General features: G+C 37.2%; 1 protein-coding gene across 1 annotated transcript; it reads left to right on the forward strand.

The window, feature by feature from the left end:
- Positions 1-14,516: 14,516 nt before the first annotated feature.
- LOC101725540 (putative olfactory receptor 10D4) lies at positions 14,517-15,449 on the forward strand. The gene has a single exon (XM_004870934.1). It carries the CDS (start codon positions 14,517-14,519, stop codon positions 15,447-15,449), a length of 933 nt encoding a protein of 310 aa, XP_004870991.1.
- The last annotated feature ends 5,528 nt before the right edge of the window (positions 15,450-20,977 follow it).

Raw genomic sequence — 20,977 nt, forward strand, 5'->3', positions numbered from 1 at the left:
GAAAGTGGCCAATAAATTATGATTTAAAATGTGAGAATGGATTTTGAATGAGAGATTTGAATTGGTAAAGTTGTAATGACTTCATGAGCTAGAAATTTCTATCCATTGTAGATACTCTTCAATTTTTGATAATCTAGTATAACTGTAATTGAAGTAAAATCATGAGTAATTTGTTATTTTTAGAATATTTACATTTTTACATTTAACCAAACTAATTTGAGGATAGGAAACTTCTATTTAAGTACATCCAGTCAAACACCTACAATCATAAGTGCTAACATTTAATTTTTTTTTAATGTGTTCAAAGTACTTTACATATGTTGGCTAAGTTAATGCACAGAATTCTACCAGGATTTGCTATATTATACTCTTCATATAGATGAAGAAACTAAGAACTGAGAATTATTCATATACATGTCTTTGAACCTATAATTAAAACTTTGTCTTTCCTATGCCATATTGCCTGATGAGAAATCTTAAAGAATATTAAATTCTGTATGACAGCTGTATCTTTCTATCTATATATCATTCATGGTTGTGCTAATTGGCATATATTGACTAATACAATCTTAATTGCCTCTTCTTTGGGTAGGTGTGGTTACTGCCCTCAATTATTAAGGTGGGAACTGAGGTCCAGAGAGGTGAGTAACTCCATGTAAACAGTAGTTATGCCATTGGTTAAGTAGGGAAGCACTGTGGATAACAGTTCCAGCATAAGGCGTTATTGGAAGAGAATGTCTTTACTCTTCCTCACTCTATACTATTATCCTTTCATTTGTCAAGTCATTGAATCATTGTTGAGCTTACACTCTTTTAGAATTTAGGCTCCACATTTGAAGAGACTGTCAAAAACTTTGTAGACACATTTCCAACTATCACTGACATTCTATCTTATTTAAATGGGGTTTCCTTATTAGAAGTCTTCTTTCCTTTTAGGATTATTTTATATGATAATACATGTTTTGCACATATTTTTGGATTTAAAAAGTGCACACTAATTCATCTTGCCTTTCTTAAAATCATACATCTTTAGATTTACTTTCTGTGATCATACCATTCCACGATAATTCCTTTCTTTGATCAGATTTTATTGCTTAAATTATTCACTTTGTCTTTGAGAAATATAGAAATTGTGACACTTTTCATATCATCATTTTGGGTTGTTATGTAATCCAAAAATTATTATTTTTTGTATTAAATTCTTTTATTGGTACATTGTAGGTATACAACACAATTACATTTCTGATTGGGAATTGTAACTTTATATAATGCATCTTGGTTCTTATTTGTTCCCCATTCCTAGCCCTCTCTTCACCCCCTCCACCCTTCCCTATTTACAAAGACTTTATTTCCATTTTTTCCATTTATCAGCATTTTTTCCTTTCCCTTCTTTCCTTTCCCCTGTGCCTCCCACTACCCCTACCCCTTTGGACCTTTTCTTCCTATTTTACATTATCGATTATTCATTCTAATCATTGGTACATTTTAGGTATACAATATAATGACATTCATCATTGGAAAATTGCACCTTTACATAGTCTCTCTTGGTTGTTATTTTTCACCCTTGGCCAGCCCTCCCTTCAACCCCTCCATTCCTCCCTATTTACAAAGATTTTGTTCCTATTTTTCCATTTTCTCATATTAATCCCATTCCCTTCTATCCTTTCCCCTAGCCCTCCCACTTCCTTCCCCTTTGCCCCTTTTCTTCCTATTTCACATTACCTATTATACATTTAGTCTTTATTTACACTTTCAGTTTCTCACACCAGAGAAACTATTCGGTATTTACACATGTGTGTCCTATTTATTTCACTTAAGAGTATTGCTTCAATGTGCATCCACTTAGCTATAAATGTCTCTAATTTCTCATTTTTTATGGCTGAGTAGTACTCCATTTTACAAAAAACCACATTTTCTTTATCCAGTCTCCAGTTGATGGGCATTTGGACTGTTTCCAAGTTTTAGCTATTACAAACTGCACTGCTATGAACATGGGTGCACATATATCACTGTGGTATGATTCTTTTAATTCTTTGGGGAAGATCCCCAGCAGTGGAATAGCAGGGTCAAATGGGATTTCCAGTCCTAGTTTTTTGAGGTATGTCCATACTGATTTCCACAGTGCTTGCACCAGTCTACACTCCCACCAGCAGTGGAGCAGGGCTCCTCTTTCCCCACAGCCCCGCCAGCATTTGTTATTGGTTGATTTCATGATAGCAGCCATTCTTTCTGGAGTGAAGTGGAATCTCAGTGTTGTTTTCATTTGCATCTCTCAAATGACCAGTGATGTTGAACATTTTTTCATGTATTTATTTGCTATTTCTACTTCTTTGGCTGAGAAATGTCTGTTCATTTCAGATGCCCATTTTTGGATTGGGTCTTTAAATTTGGGAGATCTGATCTTTTTAAGTTCTTTATAGATTCGAGATAGTAGACCTTTGTCTGAGGAAGAGCAGGTGAAGATTTTTTCCCACATTGTGGGTTGTCTCTTCACACTGCTGGTGGTTTCTCTTGCTGTGCAGAAGCCGTTTAATGAGAAGAGATCCCATTTGTTGATTGTTTGTGCTAGTTCAAGGGCAACTGAGGTTTTGTTCATAAAATCTTTTCCTACACCAACGTCTTCAAGGGTTCTACCTAACCTCTGTTCCAACTGGTTCAGCATTTCTATTTTAATATTTAGATCTTTAATCCATTTTAATTTTACTTTAGTGCATGGCAAGAGATACAGGTCTAGTTTTAATCTTTGGCAAGTTGAAGCCCAATTTTTCCAGCACCATTTATTAAAGAGGCTATCCTTCCTCCAGTGAGGGTGTTTGGCTCCTTTATCAAAGATGAGATGGCTAAGTGTGTCTGGCATTGTTTCTACATCTTCTAATCTGTTCCACTGGTCCTCAAGTCTGTTTCTTTGCCAATACCATGCTGTTTTTATCACAGTAGCTTTGTAGTATAGTTGCAGGTTGGGGATTGTGATACCCCCTGCCATGTCTCTGTTACCTAGAATTGCTTTTGCTATTCTGGGTCTCTTCTTGTTCCAAATGAATTTTTGGATTGTTTTCTCGAGGTCTATGAAGTATGCTGCTGGGATCTCAATTGGAACTGCATTAAATCTATATAGCAGTTTTGGAAGTATGGCCATTTTCACTATATTAATCCTTCCTACCCAGGAGCCGGGGATGTCTGTCCATTTTCTGATATCATCTTCAATCTCTCTTTTCAGAGTGCCATAGTTTTCAGAGAAGAGGTCTTTGATTTCTTTCATTAGGATGATTCCTAGGTATTTCAGTTTTTTGGATGCTATTGTGAAAGGAATTATTTGCCCTATTTCTCTCTCAGTGAGTCTGTCATTGGTGTAGAGGAAAGCTATTGATTTTTGTGTGTTGACCTTGTAACCAGCTACTTGACTGAATTTGGTTATTAAGTCTAGAAGCCTTTTGGTGGAGTTCTTGGGGTCTTCTATATAGAGTATCATGTCATCTGCAAATAATGACAATTTGACTTCTTCATTTCCTATCTTTATTCCTTTTATTTCTTTCTCTTGTCTAATTGCTGTGGCTAATGTTTCCAGAACTATATTGAACAAGAGTGGTGATAGTGGACATCCTTGTCTTGTTCCTGATTTGAGTGTGAAGGATTTCAGTTTTTGACCATTTAGTATGATATTGGCTGTTGGTTTTTCATAGATGACTTCTATCAGTTTGAGGTAGAGACCATCTATTCCAATTTTTTGTAGGGTTTTTATCATAAATGCATATTGGATTTTGTCAAATGCTTTTTCTGCATCTATGGAGATAATCATATGGTTTTTGTCCTTGGCTCTATTGATATAGTGTATTACATTGATTGATTTGCCTATGTGGAACCATCCCTGCATCCCTGGGCTGAATCCCACTTGATCAGGGTGTATGATCTTCTTGATGATCTTCTGCATTCTGCTTGCCAGTATCTTATTAAGGATTTTTGCATCTATGTTCATTAGTGAGATTGGCCTATAGTTCTCTTTTTCAGTTGGGTCTTTCTCTGCTTTGGGGATCAAGGTGATGCTTGCTTCCAGGAATGAATTTGGGAATATTGCTTCCCTTTCAATTTCATTGAAGAGTTTAAACAGTAGTGGCAGCAGTTCCTCTCTAAATGTCTTGTAGAATTCAGCAGTGAAGCCATCAGGGCCCAGGCTTTTCCTAGGTGATAAGTTTTTAATTACCTTTTCAATTTCATTGGTTGATATTGGGTTGTTCAGAATTTTTAGGTCTTCTTCATTCAACTTCGGTAATTCATATGTATCTAGGAATCTGTCCATTTCTTCTGTGTTTTCCATCTTATTGGCGTATAGGTTCTGGAAGTAGGTATTGATGATCCTCTGGATTTCTGCTGGGTCTGTTGTAATTTCACCCTTTTCATTCTTAATTGCATGGATTTGGGCCTTTTCTTTCCTTTTTCTGACAAGGTTGGCTAAGGGTTTGTCAATTTTGTTGATTCTTTTGAAGAACCAACTCTTGGCTTCATTGATTTTTTGTATCATTGTCTTAGTCTCCATTGCATTGATTTCTCCTCTGATCTTTATAATTTCCTCCCTTGTATGAGCTTTGGGGTTGTCCTGCTCTTCTTTTTCTAGAAGCTTGAGGTTCAGCATCAGGTTGTTTAATTGGACGCGTTCTGTTTTCCTAATATGCGTATTCACTTCTATGAATTTCCTGCATAAGACTGCTTTCATTGTGTCCCATAGATTCTGATATGTTGCATTGTCATTGTCATTTAATTGAAGGAACTGTCTGATTGCTTCTTTAATTTCCTCTGTGACCCATTGGTTATTCAGAAGTGTGTTGTTCAATTTCCACATGTTTATGAAATTTTTTGAGTTTCTTTTGCTATGGATCTCCAATTTCATCACACTATGGTCTGATAATATACAGGGGATAACTTCAATTCCTTTGCACTTACTTAAACATGTTCTATGTGTGAGTATGTGGTCTATTTTGGAGAATGACCCATGTGCAGCTGAGAAGAATGTGTATTCTGATTTTGTGGGGTGGAAGACTCTGTAAACATCTGTTAAGTTCATTTGTTCAAGAGTTCGATTGAGTTCTAGTATTTCATTACTTATTTTTAGTCTAGTTGATCTATCTATTTGTGACAGTGGGGTGTTGAGGTCCCCCACTACAATTGTATTAGTGCATATATGACTTTTCATGTCCATTAGTATTTGTTTTATATAGTTGGGTGCACTAGTGTTTGGTGCATAGATATTTATGATTGTCATCTCTTCCTCTTGGATTCTTCCCTTTACAAGGATGTAGTGTCCTTCATCTCTCTTAATCAGTGTTGGTTTGAAATCTACTTGAGCTGCAAAGAGGATAACTACTCCTACTTTTTTTCGGGTTCCTGTTGCATGGAGTATTGTTTTCCACCCTTTAACTTTCAGTCTAGGAGTTTCCTTTTGAATTAAGTGTGTTTCTTGTATGCAGCATATTGTTGGATTTTGCTTCTTGACCCATTGTGCCAGTCTATTTCTTTTGATTGGTGAATTGAGACCATTAACATTGATGGTTATAACTGAAACGTATTGACTTGTCATTGCCATGACTTTTTCTTTTTGTTGGGTTCTCCCCCTTTCCATTGAATTTCTTGTCATGCCAGATGGGCTCATTCTGCTTTGCTTCCTGGGGTTGTGATCCTCAATGTCTGTTCCTAGGCTATTGTGTAAAATTCTTTGGAGTGCTGGTTTGGTATTCATGAAGTTCCTAAGGTGCTCTTTGTCATGAAAGTATCTTATTTCTCCATCAATTTTGGAAGATAATTTTGCAGGGTACATCAATCTGGGTTGGAGGCTGTTTTCTTTGAGGGCTTGGAATATGTCACTCCAAGCTCTTCTTGCCTTGCTGGTTTGTGTTGAGAAGTCTGCTGTGATTCTGATGGGCTTTCCTTTGTATGTGATTTGTTTCTTTTCTCTGACTGCTTGGAGAACTTTGTTCTTCTGTTGTGTTTCTGGAATCTTAACAATTATATACCTATGTGTAGATTTTTTTTGATCAAGGCTATTTGGAGTCCTATATGCCTCACTTATCTGTATGTGAAGCTCTTTTCCCCTGCTTGGGAAGTTTTCTGTCATTATTTCTGTGAAGAGATTTTTTAATGTCATCTGCACTCTCTCCTGTTTCTTCATTGAGCCCAATCAGTCTTATGTTATTCTTTTTTGCATCATCTAGCAGCTGCTGGATTGATTTCTCATGGTTCCTTATTATTTGGAAGCAATTTTTCTTTTCCTGGTCACTAATTGCAATCTTATCTTCTATATCTGAAATTCTGTCCTCACACTGGCTCATTCTGCTGTGCAGACTTTCAATGGAGTTTTTCATGTCCTGGAAATCTCTTTGCATCTGTTTTATGGATTCCATTTGTTTCTTATGTTGGGATTCCATCCTGTTCCTCAGCTCCTCTCTAGATTTATTAATCATGTCTTGCACTAAGGGCACAATTTCTCCTGTTATCTGAGAAATTATTTCTGATTTCATTTTTTCCAGATCCCCTTTTGTTGCCAGTTTAGTGGGTCCAGGTTGTTGAGTATCAAAGTGTTCCATTTCATTTCCCTTTGGGGTTGCTGTAGGTGATCTGGAAGTCTGGTTTTGAGATTTATTTACATGTTTTCTCATTTTGACTGGGGGGGAGGGGCTGTTAGCGCCTGCACGGATTACCTCCTCTGAGGTGGGTGAGGTTGGACAGGGGCCAGGAGCAGCGGTAGGGATGGTGACCCAAAAGCCCTTTCCTGTGGACTGGGAGTAGCCAGAGGGTTGGTGGCCGGGAAACCCCTTCCTCTGGACCAGGAGCAGTGGGACAGAAGGTGGCCCAAAAGCCCTTTCCTGTGGGCTGAGAGCAGCCAGAGGGATGGTGATTGGGAAGCCCCTTCCTCTGGACCAGGAGCAGTGGGACGATGGCTCAGAAGCCCCTACCTCTGGGCCGGAAACAGTGAGACTCAGTACCTTGTTCTGGTGGTCTGGTGTCCTCTGCACCTTTGTAATGTGGAATCAGGTGGCTGCCTGTCTGCAGTGGGGTGATTCGGTGCCTTCTGCGTGACTCAGGACCTCGGTAGGGCGTGCACAGACCTACCTGTCTGCAGCGGGCTGATTTGGCTTGTGTTCCGCCCGTCTGGGGACCTCGGCAGGGTGTGGGCAGACCTGCCTGTCTGCAGCGGGGTGATTCGGCATCTTCTGCTTGACTCAGGACCTCGGTACAGCCCATAAATTATTATAAAATATTTTAATCAGTGATTGGGCTACAACACAATGAAGTCAAATGGGGAGCCATGAGAACAATTCCAAATACTTATTGGCAGTTTACTATTTATATGGTACAGTGATAGCCACACAGGATCGATTCAAATAGATATAGTTTCTCTATTTGTGTAATATCAAATATACTGGAGGAGACTGATGTGGTGCTAGTAGTCAATATATGATGGAATAAAAACTGAAAAAAAAATCAAAGAAGGGGCTGTGAAAACATATGTTTAGATAAGTGTGTCAAAGATGAGGAAAGAAATATCCTAGAAAATGAAGAAATGAGCATCTTGAGGAATGAACTCTGATAACTGTGATTGTAAAGTACTTTAGAATGCTTAGATTCTCAAAGGAACCTGTTAGTGAGTGTTCTTGTTTTCTAATAGGGCTTTCTACTGACAGCAACTGCAATGTAATACATTACTTTAAAAAGTGCAATAACAAATAATTTTATCTTGCCTTTTCAATATTTTTGCAAACTGTTGTCAGAATAATGCAGGCTATTTCATTATCTTAATCACTCTAGACAGTGTTCTTTGCATTGTAGCTACTTCTCTCAGTCTTCTCTAAACTTTAAAATCTTATCACTATTCAAACCAGTGAAAGCCCTTGCAGCAACTGTTTCTGGATCAGCACTGAGAAAAACATTTCCTTTATCCTTAGGAAAAATTTGTTCTATTAAAGTTATGAAGGATGTGCAAGTCACAGCTGCCACAACTAATAGACTGGAGCCCCCGTTCAGTCTTGGCCACCTCAACCACTGTCCTTTATGTCAGCCCAGTACAGTCACACTCTGAGCCCAGTAAGTTAATGCACTGTCACACAGAGATATTCACAGGTCCTTCTTACTTGCTCATAATTTTTTTTCCTGAAATTCCCATAATTTGATCCAGTTCTTCTGTAATCACCAATCTGTGGTATTACCTCTGAACTACTGATGTTTCAAGAGTCCAATAAAAGCACCCATTTATTTTTCTTCTATGTTAGAAATAATTGAGATAAAACCCAGACTGCCGGAGTGCATCAAAATAGCAAGTTAATTCTGATAACTAAGTTACATAATTACTAAAGTAGAGTGTGGTTTGATCAGGAGCCTAGTACTCTTAATCGTTCCTCAGTGAATGCATTTGGCTTCTCTTTTTCTAGTCTTTGGAATTCTTTTCAAAGATTTTGTTTCTCTTATATCACAGTGTGAGTGATGCCCCTCACAGTAGCTGTAGCTGCCTTATCTGTTCCCAAACCACATGACACATGGAAGACATGACACACTGCAGACAGGCGAGTTTGGCATCAGATACCCATGTATATCTGCAGATCTGACATAATAAAAAATGAAGAATATGGAGGACTCCAAAATGCAACAGCAATTGTTTTCATCTCAAAGGGAAGCATTTCCACTCCAAGTAAATTTTAGTTTAAATAACTAATGTCTGGGAATATATTACTTATATCCACCTTTGTGAGGTATGTCCACCTATATAACTTGTGTCTATGAAAAGTCAACATAGCCTCCAATGGGGCAGGAAAAGCATTGTTTGAGACAGTAGGTTGTAAGAGTGAATAGATATGTGATGAAATTAGATGTCTTCAGGAGAGTATTTTGCTTTCAATGTAAAACTCCCTCTTTTTAAAAGAATATGCTAATCCATTAATGCTTGAATTCCTGTGAATGTGGTATTTCATTTCTTCAGGTGAATTTATATTAGTTTTAATATAGTTCATATGTGCATAATATATTCATCCATTCTTCTTTAAACCATATATAAGTCTTTTGAGAATGGTTTGTCCTTGAAAGTCATTTAATTTGTCTATCTGGCAAAATATTTCTTTGACAAATACTTGTTAAGTAAGTGAATAATTTGGAAAGTTTATAAACACACATAACAAATGATACAATTTGACACCGTTGTACTACTTTTTAACTTCAGTGTTGAGATTTTGACAAGAACAGAAGTTCTGGCAAGTTGAAATTGCATGGTAGTTCTACATATATGGTCACATTGTTACTCGTATCTGCTCTGTGTGTGTGTGTGTGCTTGATATGAACACTAATTATGAGATCTTCAAACCACTTGAAGTAATAATTTCTGGCACTACTTAGATATAAAGTAAAGTAATCAATTTATAATAGATGCAATAGAAAAAGAAATGTTAGGAGCACATCATTAATTATACATACTGTTAGTGGGAGATTGATTTTCACTAATTCAATATTGCTTATCATAATGACTCAGAAGGAAGAAATTGAGATTAGCTAAAACTAGATAATTAAAGTCATCCACATTATCTTCTACAACTCACTCATTAAGCTGTTTAATATGTGATGACTCAAAATAATTCACTTTTTTTTTTTTTTTTGGTACTGGATATTGAGCTTGGGACCTTGAGCTTGCGAGGCAGGCTGCAGAACCACCGAGCTAAATCCCCAGCCCAATAATTCAATTTTGACTCAGTAATGATGATGACAATTTTGAGATCTTCAAAATATTACTAACTTTAAATCAAAAATTTTTTGATGCCTATATGTAATAGAAATTTAATCTTAGCCTATGTTTGAGGAAATAAAATTCTTCATAAAATGGAAAACTATGTATCAATAACAATAAACCAAAATATTGGCACTACTTATGCAACAGAAGAGAAGAATTTCAAAAAATTATATTGAAAGAAGTCAAGCCAAAAAGAAAACAGATTTTGATTCCATTTAAAGTATATGCCAAATGAAGCCAAGTCTGTAGAGACAGAAAAGAGGTTAATGATGAACTAGAGTTGATGTGTGAATAAGAACGATTATAAATGAGCAAGAGTTTACTCTTACCAGAGGGAAATGTTCTAAAAATGGATTTGATGATATCTGCACAGCTTTGTAAATATATATTCTCTGAATATCACTTAAAATTGGTGAGTATTATGGCATATAAATTAAATTTCATTCAAAGTATTTAAAAGATATAATAACAATTGCTGGTTGAAAGAACTGAATTTTTAAATCAGTTAATCCTTCGTTTTAGAAAACAAAGCTAGCACCACACCTGCCTTGCAAGCGCAAGGTTCTGAGTTTGATCCCTGGTACTGGAAAAAAAAAAAAGAAAGAAAGAAAAGAAAGCTAAACAACAGGAAAATGGATAAGGCTTCAGGACTTAGCATGTTTATTTTTAAAAGTAAGACTCAGATTACTTATTCTATTTAGTTATAATTAAGGATTTTTTTGGTGTATATATTTTATTAAGCTGGGCAAGTGCTGCATGACCAACAATGTAGAGATTTTGAAAGAACTAGCTTCCAAGCAACTTGTACTCAGAACTGTTCAATGCACAACCCCTTTCTCTAAGTGAATGAGTGTAGGTCTGACCAACAAAGTCTTATGTCTGAGGTACAAAACCAGAGAATATTGCCCTTGTTAGCAGTTTATGAGCAGGCCCTGAAAAGTCAGAGTAAAATTTATTTTATTCCTCCACAATCAAAGAATGTAAATTTGTGTCCCTTTGGATGTGAGATTCCCACTGGTTACTTGGAAAGTTTTCCTTTTATGGAGATGACTCAGTAAATAGGAGAAACTGAAGTGACTACTACAGCTCCACACCCCTCAACCAGGAAGCAAGAGGTTGTACCCTCTTCTGTGGACAAAAGAGAAAGGGTTGTAATTATGGTCACCCCTGGACAATTGTGATTGCAACACATGTATTAAAATGTATCTATAAAGATAAATAATTTTGGTCAAGAAATAGCGTCAACACCAGATGTTTCAGAGAGTTGATGGCAAGCATGAGTCATCTACACATTTACCCAAAGAAATAGTATAAACTCTATTTGTACATATACATTGAAGGGAACTATGCATGTTAATCCAGCAGCCACGAACACTTATCAATAAAACGTTTATAGATATGAAAAAAATCATGTCCCGCTTTTGGTATACTTAGTATGGTTAAGTATATTTCAAAGAGAAAACCAGAAGCCTTTTTGTTTTGGGTTTACTTGGTTTTTAATTTAAGTTTAACTAAATTAAAAGTTATGCTGAAAGTGTTTTTAGATGAGAGAAAAAGGGAATAATCACACCTGCAGCTAAAAACACAACACAGAAAGCTATTCCCCTGTGACAATACAGCAAGGACATTCTGTGCATTTTGGCATGACATTCTCACTGCATTTGCTTCATCCAGGAGACAAAATCTCAGAAGCAGCAGAACTTGGCTGCTATTCAAGAGGCCTTATTTGTTTGTGTTCATGCTATGCACTGTGATAGAAATGATTTTATAGCTTTACTCTTTATTTGAAATTTATTTCCCAATGGCCTGTTTCAGGTAACAGTATGTAACTCACAAAAACAGCAATATCATCAGTAGGCATATGCAAGAGAGGGAAAGCCGAGCTGTAAGCTACCACTAGATCATTCACTATAGAAGAATTCTCTAGAAAATGAATTACACATAAAAGAGAGAAACAGTCAATTGGTGACATTTATGCATTCATTTCTGGGTTTTGTTGTAAAGAATTAGCTTCAGTGAGTGTGAAGGTTGGCAAATCCAAATTATGCAGAATAGTTTTCCAGTTTGAGTCCCAAACAAAGAAAGTCCTGTAGAACAACAAGCCTGCTTTGAAGCCCATCAGGCAGGGAGAGCCCATGTTCCAGCTCAAAGGATGTCAGGCAGGGTTCTCTGGTTGCTGGGGGCGAGGATCAGATGTGTTCTATTAGGATCTTCAACTGATTGGATGAGGGTTCTCATTATGGAGGTCAATATTCTTCACTCAAGATCAGCAATGTAAATGCTAATCGCATCTTAAAAAATTGAGCATAACTTAATTTAGATAGATTTAAATTCCAAATTAAGTTTTAGAGGAAAATTTGTCAACTTTCTGAGCCTTATTTTTATGCTTTCAGAAAGAAAAATATAATCTAACAAGGACTTAGCAATATAATAAAAGGGCCTTAAATAGTCTGGCTGGGAAAGAAAAGGTTATTAATAGGCAGTTGTTACTAATTCAAAATCATAGGGAAGAGAATCTCATATATTCCCTCTGCCATTATGAAAGACAGTAATTATGAGAATGTTTTCAAGATTACTTAATCCTCATTACAATAGTCTTTTCATACTTCCTGCATTATTTCAAAAGGATTTTACCCACATCATTCTTAATGAGTCAATATACATATACCTTGGAAAATTGGTAAAAATAGTGTGCTCACACTACCTAATTGACACTTGTGTGGGCTGATCTATTCTCTACATAGAGGACATGAGGTTGAATTATTAAAATATACATTGTACTCATTATAATAATAAAACCTATGGAAATAGACATCAGTAGTAGTCCTAAGGGAAAAATACAAAGCAGAGTTTTCAGAAAACAAGTAACATGGGAACACAGTAGGTGTACAAACCATAATGGGGAAGTGTAATACTAATTGTGGAACACAGTTACAGGGAGATTGCTTTTGTTTTGTACTTTAGCCTCAGATGTAATTATTGCCTCTTTTCTCTGGGTGCCTACTTTTGTAATTTTCAGGTCTTTCTTCAAACTCTGATTCTCTAAGCACAAGATCACCGGACAGTCTGAAATATCTGAACCCAAGTGTTGGACCTCTACTTCAAGGAAACCATGTTCAATAATTTAAAAAGCTTTAAAAACTGAATGTACCTAACATATACATGTACCAACTTCCCAGAATTGTAAACATTGTGTACTACACACATGCACTAATAAACTAAAAAAAAAAAAAAAAAGAAAACCTGAATGTACCTAAGGGATGCCATGTAACTGCCCTTTAGGCTAAGAAGTCCTGAGGGAAGCCAGTAGGCAAAGGGGAAGGAGGAGAGGGAGGGTCATCTCCACTCTAATTGCTCCCTCTGTGACACACGTTCAAGTCAGTGCCCACCAGGGATGAGGGTCTCAAGGAAGCTGGAGACCTTTACTCTCTCCTGAGGGGATTTCTCCTGCTTCTTCTCTCAGGCCTCATGGTGCTGTTGCATCTAGGCTTTTACATTTGAGTATCTGGATCTGAGAATGAGAAACATTCAGCTTTTCTGGCTCCAGAGTCTGGCTCTTCAGTCTACATGCTCTAAGGTTAAAAGAAATGGTTGGGTAATGAGAGGCCTGGGTTTTAGCCCAATATGATCATATTTCCCTCCACTGTGTAGATGCTTTTTCTTTGGCCCATTGTCTTCTCATAGTGTTCATGTTTTCTGAGGGCTATTTGGGCTCTAGGAGGATGGGTAGAATGCAAGAAAGAGTAGCTCTGCTTAAGTTTGGGTGAATAATCACTGAGTGGACTCCATGATATTTTCTTAAGATATTTCCTGATTAATGAAGATATAAAAATTGTCCATGGGTTGCACACAACTCATTTTTATTGCAAATAACACTACAACTCAGACTAAATTCTGCACTGAAACAGACACTTGTTAACATTGGTAATCATGCATTTTTTTTAGTATATTGCATATTACCTCATTCTCTCTTTTTTTTAGACAAATACCAGTTTTCAGTTGTTCTGCCTGATGATGGAGAAAACAGCTTTGTGAAGCATCCACTTGAGTAGGTAATCCAGACTGTCCCTACTCACTCTACAGAAAAGTTGTGATGTAAAGACTATTTAGAATTGAAACATTAGTGTCTTGCATTCATTTTTCAATCAAAGGTGTTTAGGGACACCATTTCAATAAATAGTTTATATTCATTAAACCTTTTATTGAACCAGTTGTTAACATTGGCAAATGTGTTTGCATGATAAGTACTATTGTTTCTTCTGTTTTATTACTTACCGAAGAGTCAGGATTCATTGCTCAGTTGTTCTGATGAATGACTGAGAAAGCAGATTTGGGAATCTTCTATTTCAAAAGATGTAATGCCAGGCTGCTTTAAATCACCCAACATAATGCTGTAACATAAAGCTTCATTAAAATCAGAATAGGTTCCTTAAAAAAAGATGGGTAGGGGCAGCATTACATTAATTTTTATAAGAACCATTAGATCATAGTGTACTGTTTGTAGAGATTCAGGGGAAATGTACAGATTTTTTTCAATGTTATTGGGAAAAAGGGTGAAGAAATATTTGAAAAGTAAATATGACAGACACACAGTCACCCCTTAATTAATGACAGAAGTAGACTGAACCCTATTTATAAGTGCTTTACAGTTCATAGGTATCATTAGCTTCCAGTGGAGTCTCTAAGGATATTTATATGTTGGGGAGAAGCTCCTCTCAGCGAGGCTCTTCTTCCTTTTCCAGGATGAACTACAGTGAGGATGTGGAACCACACTTCTGTAAGTGACTTTCTCCTGATGGGAATCCCTCACATCACCGGGATGGAAAATGTGCTCTTTGTCCTCTTTCTGGCCTTCTACCTGCTCACACTGCTGGGAAACCTGCTCATTCTTCTGGCCATCCTCACCTCCTCCAGCCTCCACACCCCCATGTATTTCTTCCTGGGAAACCTGTCAGTGCTTGACATATTTTTCCCTTCAGTGAGTTCTCCCAAAATGATGGTCTACCTAATGGGGCAAAGCCACAGCATCTCTTACCAGGGCTGTGCTTCCCAGCTCTTCTTCTACCACTTCCTGGGTTGCACCGAGTGCTTTCTGTACACCGTGATGGCCTATGACCGCTTTGCTGCCATCTGTCACCCTCTGCAGTACATGGTCATCATGAACCATCGTGTGTGTGTCCTCATGACTCTGGGCACCTGGCTGGCGAGCTGCATGCATGCATCTGTGCTCACATTGCTCATCTTCAGGTTACCCTACTGTGGCCCCAACAAGGTGCACAATTTTTTCTGTGACATCCCCGTTGTGCTGCCCCTAGCTTGTGCAGACACCTCTCTAGCACAGATTGTGAGTTTCACTAATGTGGGGGTGGTTGCTCTCATGTGTTTTCTCCTTATCCTCACTTCGTACACTCGAATTACTCTCTCCATATTGAAAATACGCTCCTCAGAAGGCAGGCGCAGAGCCTTCTCCACCTGCAGTGCCCACCTAACCTCCATCCTGCTCTTCTATGGCCCAGTGGTCCTCATTTACCTGCGACCTGCCTCCAGCCCCTGGCTGGATTCTGTGGTTCAGATGCTGAATAATATTGTGACCCCTTCCCTGAATCCTTTGATCTATTCCTTGAGAAACAAGGAGGTAAATTTGGCTCTGAGGAAGGCACTGAGCCAAGGGTTGCACATTTGTTGGGGGTGAGCTTCATGTGATACTCTTTCTTTGCCATTTTGCCTGACAGTCATCTGGATGAAAGACTTCTCTTGTATCTGGTGTGGTACTGTGTGCAATTTGTGAGAGGAAGGTGACATTGTATAGTTTGTAGTGAGATTAATGTCTGTTTGTTTATGCAATTATTTATTCCTCAAAAGTTTTCAACGTTTACCATGCACCATGCTCTCTTCTATGTACTTTATAGACACTGAAATATGTAATTAACCTAATATTGATATGTAGATGATATAATTATCTCAGTGTCCTCAGGAAATCGTCACTGAGAGATTAAGATACATACAGTGTCACAGAGATCTAAAGTTGCCTAACTAGGATGTGAATTTACAGGTCTTAACCTTTTTTAATGCTTGTTCTCTATTGTAAGAATTGTACCATAGATACTTATTTTTTCTAGGAAGTTCTTTTCATTTGACATAGAATAATCTTCAATTTGCCAAAATTCTGTACTCCATTAAATTTGCTGCATTGATTTCTATCATTCTTGAGTGAGTTTGGATGGATCACACATGTTGGAGTACAATATAAGGAAATTCTCTTACATTTTAGAAGCTAGGTAATATCCATATATTTACCAAGAGATCTGAAGACAAATCTATTCTCAGATGAACATCTTTCTTTATGAAGAATTTTGAACTTTATACAAATAACTGGAAGTTGGCTTTCATTCAATCAAGAGCAGAATTTTAATTCTAAAATTCTAGGACTTTCTAAAATAATATTTGTCTTGCCTACAAACCTTTCAAAATGTAAAGAGACTGCTAAAGTAACACACATTACTCATTATTCCTTGTTTGAAAATATAATCAGTCTGGACCTTTTATCACTTTTCTTCTGTTTAGTGACTCAATTCAATCTAAGGTTTCTGAGTTCCTTTTGAACCTCATTTCATCTAGAATCTATATCATCTATATCAATGCGTATGTATCTACGTTATCTATCTGTATTGGTGCAGATAGAAATGTACAGCTCTGATCAGATTCTGAATACTTTTTCTGGTTTCAGTACTGTAACTTCCAATAAGAATGTAGAGAGCATCAAGACTTAAACATAGATTCAGTTCTAATAAAAGAAAATGCACATTAACAAGGAAAAAGAGGAAAGAACAAAATTCTATTGTCAACCTTGCCAGGTTTTTGTTCATTTGTCTTACCCATGATACCATCCTCCCATACACATTCTTCTCCATCAACATTCCCTTCTATAACCCCTAGAGACAACTACTCCTAATATAAAATATAACTGAAACAGCTGGAGATAGAAAGAGAAAGGAGATGGCCCTGACAAGCATACAGTACAAATGAGAAGCAAGCATCCATGTCTTTCTTACTTTTGTCATTGCTGAGATAAAATATCCAACATCCAAGTTAAAGAGGGGGTGTTATTTAATTATCTCATGGTTCATAGAGGTTTCAGTCTATAGTCCAGGCAGGATGGCATAGGAGAGGGGGATCACAGAGGATAAATAGTACACGACAGGGCAGGGCAGGCAGATTGCAGCAAAGAGCAAGCAAGCAACAGTGAGCATTTTTCTGTCCCTTATAACTTATCTAGGCTACCCACCCTCAGAAATTTTGGGCTTAATTGCTATTGTGGCATAGTCTATTCTACCCTGACTGATACAACTCTCCTTATAATTTATTGTAAGTTAAGACTGGTCATCTTTACCTTTTAGAATGTAAAAGAATGACACTTTCATTAAATACTGAAATAAGACTCTTTGTACAATTTAATGTTTGCTTCTTCTGAAAATATTGTATGTAGCAAGTAAAGAATCAGGCGAAGTACTTGACATATTGGTTGGGAAATAATTGATAATTGGGACCGTCAATGTTTTCAAATAAACCACAAATTCAGCTATTTGTATAAAGTTGACTAATCATAAAATATTACAATTTGGTAGAACACGTACATCTATTGCCCAAAGCCCATTCACAGTGAGTTACACTTGAAATTCTTTAATTCATTACCCCTATTCTGCAGAGCTACTTGGACTGTGGAAGTCCAAGTAGCTCTTCAATTCACATTCCTTCCTCAGCTAATCTCATAATCAAGTTAGAAACAGTTACTGAAATGTTTGACACAACAGAGTATTTCTCCTCCACACCATCCTACTCCAATCTTAGGTGAATTTAAGTCTCCAGTGATGGGACAGCTCTCACGGATGTGCCTTTATGTCCTCTTTATTTCAGGATCCTATCTAAAGTCACCCCCAGTTTCGGCCAACAGCCCTGTGTGCCCCATGTCTGAAGCATCTTTTCTTTTCTTAGTGGAGACTGCGATTTGCATTTCCAGTACTGTATTTCTCTGAAATCCTGCCCCTGAGCCCGGCTCTGAGTCGGGGTGAAGTGCCCGTCTTTGGTCGGTAGATGGTAGTATCAAGCGCTTTCATCTCCTTACTGAATGTTTTGTAAAAATAGATCTGAAACTGAATTATCAGATGAGAATGAGTGAAATGATGATGCATTTGGATCATTCCAAGGGCCACCCTATTCTTTAAGGACTAGAACCAGATTCTTCCTGCTTTTGAGCTATATATTTCTTATAATTATTTCTATTTTTATTTAATGTTATTGGTACATTTTAGGTAAACAATACAATAACATTCATCATTGGAAATTTGCACCTTTACATAATCTCTCTTGGTTCTTAGTTTTTCCCCTTTACCTGCCCTCCCTTCAAGCCCTGCATCCTACCCTATTTACAAAGACTTTGTTTCCATTTTTACATTTTCTCATATTAATTCCATTCCCTTCTTTCCTTTCCCCTACCCCACCCACTTCCGCTTCCCATTTGCACCTTTCATTCCTATTTCACATTATCTATTATACCTTTTAGTCGTTATTTACACTTTCAGTTTCTCACAGTAGAGAAACTATTCAGTATTTACACGTGTGTCCTATCTATTTCACCTAAGAGTATCACCTCAGTGTGCATCCCTTTAGCTATAAATGTCTGATTTCTCATTTTTATGGCTGAGTAATACTCCATTTTATTTAAAAAAACTATATTTTCTTTATCCAGTCTGCAGTTGATGGGCAATTGGGCTGCTTCCAAGTTTTAGTTATTACGAATTGTGTTGCTATGAACATGGGTGCACATATATCACTGTGGTATGATTCTTCTAATTCTTCAGAGAAGATACCCAGCAGGGGAAGAGCTGGGTCAAATGTGACTTCCAGTCCTAGTTCTTTGAGGAATCTCTATACTGATTTCCACAGTGGTTGCACCAGTCTACACTCCCACCAGCAGTGGAGCAGGGTTCCTCTTTCCCCACAGCCCTGCCAGCATTTGTTATTGGTTGATGTCATGATAGCAGCCATTCTTTCTGGGGTGAGGTGGAATCTCAGCTTTGTTTTCATTTGCATCTCTCGAATAAGCAGTGATGTTGAACATTTTTTCATATGTTTATTTGCTATTTCTACATCTTGTGTGAGAAATGTCTGTTCATTTCCAATCCCCATTTTTGGATTGGGTCTTCAAATTTAGGAGGTCAGATATTACTAAGTTCTTTATAGATTCTAGATAGTAGACTTTTGTCTGAGGAACAGCTAGTAAAAAATTTTCCCCTCATTGTGGGCTGTCTCTTCACCCTGTTGGTGGTTTCTCTTGCTATGCAGAAACTTTTTAATAAGAGATCCCACTAGTTGATTGTCTGTGCTAGTTCACAGGCAACTGAGATTTTGTTCATGAAATCTATTCCAATGCCAATATCTTCAAGAATTCTACCTAAACTCTCTTTCAGCCAGTTTAATGTTTCTGTTTTAATATTTAAATTTCCATCCATTTTGATTTTAGTTTAGTGGATGGTAACAGATATAGGTTTAGTTCTAGTGTTTAGCAAGTTGAAACCCAAGTTTTTCAGCACCATTTATTAAAGAGGCTATCTCTTCTCCAGTGAGGGTGTTTGGCTCCTCTGTCAAAGATGAGGAGGCTGAGTATGTCCAGAGCTGTTTCTGTATCTTCTAATCTGTTCCACTGATCTGCAGTTTTGTTTTTTCTCAGTACCATGCTGTTTTTATCACAGTAGCTCTGTAGTATAGTTTCAAATTGGGGATTACAATATCCCCAACCTTGACTTTGTTGCCTGGAATTGCTATTGCTATTCTAGGTCTCTTTTGTTCCAAATGGATTTTTGGATTGTTTTCTCAAGGCCCATGAAGTATGCTGCTGGGATTTCAATTGGGATTGCATGGAATCTATATAGCAGTTTTGGAAGTATGGCCATTTTCACTATGTTGATTCTTCCTACTCAGGAGTAAGGGATGTCTTTCCATTTCTGATACCCTCTTCAATCTCTCTGTTCACAGTGGTATAGTTTTCAGAGAAGAGGTCTTTGATTTCTTTTGTTAGGTTGATTCCTAGGTGTTTCAGTTTTTGGATGTTATCATGAAAGGAATTATTTACCCTATTTCTCTCTCAGTGTGTATGTTGTTTGTGTAAAGGAAAGTATTGATTTTTGTGTGTTGACCTTGTATCCAGCTACTTTACTGAATTTGCTTATTAAGTCTAGAAGACTTTTTTGGAGTTCTTGGTGTCTTCTGTACAGAGTATCATGTCTTCTGCAAATATTGACAATTTGACTTCTTCATTTCCTATCTTTATTCTTTTATTTCTTTCTCTTGTCTAGTTGCTGTGGCTAATGTTTCCAAGACTATATCGAACAGGAGTGGTAACAGTGGACATCCTTGCCTTGTTCCTGATTTTAGTTTGAAAGATTTCAGTTTTTGACCGTTTAGTATGATATTGGCTATTGGTTTTTCATAGATGGCTTTTATTAGATGGAGGTAGAGACCTTCTATTCCAATTTTTTTGTAGGGATTGTATCATAAATGGGCGTTGGATTTTGTCAAATGCTTTTTCTGCAACTATTGAGATGATCATATGATTTTTGTCCTTGGCTCTATTTATACAGTGTATTATGTTGATTGATTTGCATATGTTGAACCATCCCTGCATCCCTGGGATGAATCCCACTTTGTCAGAGCATATGATGTTCTTGATGACCTTCTGCATTGTATATACCAGTATCTTATTAAGGATTTTTGCATCTATGTTCATTAGTGAGATTGGCCTATAGTTCTCTATTTCAGTTGGGTCTTTCTCTGCTTTGGGGATTAAGGTGATGCTTGCTTCCAGGAATGAGTTTGGGAGTATTGCTTCCCTTTCAATTTCACTGAAGAGTTTAAACAGTAGTGGCAGTAGTTCCTCTCTAAATGTCTTGTAGAATTCAGCAGTGAAGCCCTCAGGACCCTAGCTTTTCTGAGTTGGTAAGTTTTTAAGTATGTTTTCAATTTCATTGATTGATATTGGGTTGTTTAGAATTTTTTAGATCTTCCTTCAACTTTGGTAATTCATGTGTATCTAGGAATCTGTGCATTTTTTCTGTGTTTTCCATCTTATTCGTGTATAGGTTCTCGAAGTAGGCATTGATGATCCTTTGGATTTCTGCTGAGTCCATTTTAAGTTCATCTTTTTCATTCCTAATTGCATGGATT

Source organism: Heterocephalus glaber, unplaced genomic scaffold (assembly GCF_053883595.1).
Source record: "Heterocephalus glaber isolate CG9 unplaced genomic scaffold, H.glaber_assembly_v1.0 deba00001431, whole genome shotgun sequence".
Classification (NCBI taxonomy): domain Eukaryota; kingdom Metazoa; phylum Chordata; class Mammalia; order Rodentia; family Bathyergidae; genus Heterocephalus; species Heterocephalus glaber.